Consider the following 4,436-nt stretch of genomic DNA (forward strand, 5'->3'; position numbering starts at 1 on the left):
GGTTTTATTTTACCATGGATCTGTCATCCTTATAATGGATCAGGTTCCCTCTTTGGCTGCTAAAAAAACTTAGAGCTACACTGTGGTCCATTCCAGCATACAGTTTACTGAATAACTGTAGTATTTCCAGTTCCATTTACCTTTCTTATCCTTATTTATTTCCTTTTTACCTTCTTTTTCTAATTCATTTTACATAACTATATTGCTTAAATCGTTGTGGAAAATGGCAGCAGAAATCAATATTCAATTATATCCTAACCAATAATAACTTTATAATTTTTAAAGAGTCTGAAACATTTTCTTTAACAATAGTAATAGCAGCTAACAGTACTTACTTGACACCAGGAACTATCCTAAATGCTTTGCAAATATTAATCCTTTTATAATTCCACAGTGAAAACAGTATTATCCCTCATTTACAAATGAGAAAAACAGGCCCAGGGAAGTTAAGAAATTTGCTGCAAGTAATACAGCCATAAAGCACTGGAGTCAGGGTTTGAACCCAATCAGGCTCCATCTCCTTAACCACTGTCCTTCTGTGATGATTTTTTCATTCATCAAAACTACATGATTTCTAAGACAAGGTATTTTTCAATTCCTAAAGTAACAATGAGATTTAGAACAAGAGCTAACTTCACAAATGTTTGTACCCATATCAAAACCCGTATTATAAATCTTTAAATTCTGCCATAAACCAAACAATCACTTGAAGAGAAACTGAAATTACAAATAACACACAGCATCTACCAGGTGCCAAACTTTGTTCTAATATATTTACTTACTGATTCTCCTCACAATCCCATAGAGTAGGCACTATATCATCCCTTTTTACAAATGAAGAGACTGAAGCACAGAAAGATTAGGGAATTTTACTGAAATCACTAGTAAGTATGAAGTTAGTTTTTGAAACTGGTTTGGGTCTAGAATCCAAACTCTTGGGGCGCCTGGGTGGCTCAGTCGGTTAAGCATCCGGCTTCGGCTCAGGTCAGATCTCACGGTTCGTGGGTTCAAGCCTCGCGTCGGGCTCTGTGCTGACAGCTAGCTCAGAGCCTGGAGCCTGTTTTGGATTCTGTGTCTCCCTCTCTCTCTGACCCTCCCCTGCTCCAGCTGTCTCTGTCTCTCAAAAATAAAATAAAAAGCAATAAAAAAAAATTTTTTAGAATCCAAACTCTTAATTGTTAACACTCCTCCATATGACAAAGATGAACTTCCTCTATCACTTCCTACACTCAAAGTACAAAGAAGCAAAACATAACTGTTAGAAGTTAGTCTACATCCTAGATCTCAACAATGAGAAATTCTAATTCAATAAAGCTGGGCTTTGGTCCAGCATCTGTATTTTTTTGTTAGGCACCACAGGTGGCTTTTGTGAATCTTGGTTAATATCCACTGTCCTAGGTTTCTAACCTAGAAAGGTCTTAGCTGAACCTTTGCTGGGGGAAAAGAGGGGCGTGGGAAAAGAAAAATACACATACATATACATATATACACTCACTCAAATACACACACACACACACACACACACACACGTATACGTATGTGTGTGTATATACATATTCTTCCCTATTCACCTTTCCAAAGGAACAAGACTGGAAAGCAGGGAAGCAGAAAACAAAGCCAGGAAGAGAACGTGGCCTTTTTTTTGTTTGTTAATGTTTATTTATTTTTGAGAGAGAGACAGAGCATAGGCAGGGGAGGGGAAGAAAGAGAGGGAGACAGAATCCAAAGCAGGCTCCAGACTCTGTCCTGACAGCTTAGGTGCCCAGGAACATGACCTTTTATGCCATGCTAAGCAGTCTTCAGTATTATTTTAATGAGGACAGTAACAAAGATTTTGCTAAAAATTTTTTAAATTTTTAAAAAGGGAGGGCACCTGGGTGACTTGGTTAAGCATCCGACTTCATCTCAGGTCATGATGTCACGATTCGTGGGATCAAGCCCCATGCTGGGCTCTGTGCTGACAGTTTTGTCTCTCAAAAATGAATGTTAAAAAAAAAAAGATTTTGTTTTTATAAAGCTAGAGACAATCAGCTTTGTACATTCAGATTTGTACATTAAAAAAGAAGACCTCCAGTGGTAGTGTAGAGAGGGGACTGTGGGCAAAGAAACTGCAAACAAGGAGAAAATCAGCTAAGAACTCAAGACTAGCCGCAGACTATAGTAACTAAGCACAGAGAATGAAAAGGATGCAGAAATTCTAGAAATCTCTGTAAGGCAAACTGGTAAGACTTGGTTCTTGATTAACTGTTGTTATTGAAATGGATGTCTCCAAGTTTGTTTCACATGTAACCACGTGAATAATGATACCATGAAATTACTGAACTTACTGAGAGAAGAGTAAGTGGGTTCTGCTGGTCACGACACTATTATTTAGGAGAGGGGCAGTTTTTGGCATAGAAAAATGGTTTAGGTGGAATGATGGTAATGGGTGTCAATTTGCAATGAGAATAAATGAGGTGATGAAGTAGTCTTTATTCATGAAATAAAAGACTAACTTTAAGTCATATTATGAAAGAGAGTGGCTGGAAGGAAAGGGTGAAAAAAGCCTTACATTTCACAACTGGGTTTCTTCACCTCAACGATTCTCTCAAAATCAATCCATACCTGAAAGAGGGAAGTGTAGTTCCAAAGGAAAGGATCCTTTCTTGGAAAGACCTAGACTAGATCAGTCCGGACAGAAAAGGAGTATAACATTTTTCAAATATGTAATGAGTCAAATAAAAAATCAGCATCCGCCGTGAAGACTTAAAAACTAACACAGCATTCAAAGAGCGTGAATAATCCAAAAACTACAACCAACCTATCATTTAAAATAGCCAATATGCGGAAGTATGAACTGTCTCAATGCCTTTATTTTTTCATGTAATCCTACACAACTCCTATACAAACGATAATGGTGGCACCACCACTATTCTGGAAATAAAAAATATGAAGGACAGAAGTCATGTAGGCTCAGTTTCCCAAGGTCACACCTCAAAGTAACAGCAACACCAAGACCAAATGTGTTATTCTGCCAAGTCTAGTAGTCCATACACCAAACCACAAACGCTGCCAAATAATTCAAATGGGGCAAGAAGAGCAGCATAGAGAAAATGACTGAAACTCAAGGAGCAGAGGAAACTATGGGCGACTAGTAAATACGTAGTCTTCAGAGTTCGATGAGTCATCACCAGACTCAAATGTTTACGAAATACTCCCGCAGTGGGAAATGCTGCCTGTGGCATGTCCTGACAGTCCTAAATAACAGGCATTAAAATGTGCCCTCGGAACGTGTATATGCCCTATTCAATGAAATCTCCTCTGCTCCTAATCCTAGTTCCTAATGAACTAGGAGGGGGTTAAGACAGCATGACAGATACTTTCACGAGAACACCGTAGAGACGCCTAGGAAATAAACACCTTAACTAACGCCTTCCTAGATATGCGTGGGATGGTGTAAATCTCCTGCTCTCTCAGTGGAAACATGCCCTGCTGCTCACAACCACCAGCCAACTCGGCAGCCTGGTAAAATGAATCCAACACTCTTTTCTTCTAAGTGCCAAGCTGCACAGCACCTGTTTTCAGCTCCTTCCGAAGGGGACAGATGCTTTCACAGAGTGAAGCAGAGAACGACAGGGGCAAGTTAGATGAACGCCTCAATGGAAGGAAAAAAAAAAAAAAAAAGACACCGGAATCAGCAGAGTAGATCTTAAAATAACTAGAGTCAGGAAAAAGTGAGCCACAGAAAAGAAAGGAACCAGGCAACTACCTGTTCCTTAGACAAGGCAATACGAACAACCGTCCTCCTGCTCCGGGGCAGTGCAGGGGAGAACAGAGCCGAGGCCTAGTTGGCCTTGGAGAAGGAGCTGGTCTCTAATTCCCGGACTGAGCCGGCAAGCTCGAGAAAACAGCTGACACGACCAACTCCTCTCCTCTTACACCCGCCACACGCTGTTCCTGACACAGAACGGCCTTCGCGTCCCTCCCCGACCGGCCTCCAAGCAACAAAGCACCCCTATCCCAGAGGAAAGTAGGGGCGTTCGCCGCGGCCGTTACTTACCTTCCCGCTCACACCACCCGTCGCCGCCATTTTTCCTTCGCGTGCTGGTGATGACGTAGCAGAGCCTCACGTGTCTCTCGGATTCACAACAACATCCGCCAAAACCAGGCTGATATCCGGGCGGGAAAGGGGCGGGCAGTGGCGGGAACGGCGCCGAGCAGAGGGGCGGGTGGGAGGAACAGCCTGACGCAGGCGTACTGAATAGATCGCGGAGGCCGCCAGGGCGGGGTCTCTGGTGCGTTCCGCGCATGTGCCAATTTATTTTTCCGAGAAGGGAACCTGAATTGAAATGTTTTTGCGGTGGGGTTTGCCTGGGGCGAGACTCTGAGCCACTCACAAGCCACTTCTGTTTGGTATGATGAGAAGAACACATACTAGGAACCAGCAAACGTGGCCT

The 4,436-nt window shown here is 42.2% G+C and overlaps 1 protein-coding gene across 2 annotated transcripts in view; it reads right to left on the bottom strand.

Moving 5' to 3' along the window:
• TBC1D15 (TBC1 domain family member 15) overlaps positions 1–4,223 on the bottom strand; it is a 70,880-nt gene extending 66,657 nt beyond the window's left edge. Inside the window, exon 1 of one of the 2 annotated variants that reach the window (XM_029953839.1) lies at positions 4,040–4,223. In XM_029953839.1, coding sequence (XP_029809699.1) covers positions 4,040–4,069 — 30 coding nt within the window. In that variant the 5' untranslated portion in view covers positions 4,070–4,223. The remainder of the gene's footprint in view (positions 1–4,039) is intronic. The other variant, XM_029953840.1, reaches the window with a different exon arrangement.
• Positions 4,224–4,436: the final 213 nt, after the last annotated feature.

Source organism: Suricata suricatta, chromosome 10 (genome assembly GCF_006229205.1).
Source record: "Suricata suricatta isolate VVHF042 chromosome 10, meerkat_22Aug2017_6uvM2_HiC, whole genome shotgun sequence".
Taxonomy (NCBI): Eukaryota; Metazoa; Chordata; class Mammalia; order Carnivora; family Herpestidae; genus Suricata; species Suricata suricatta.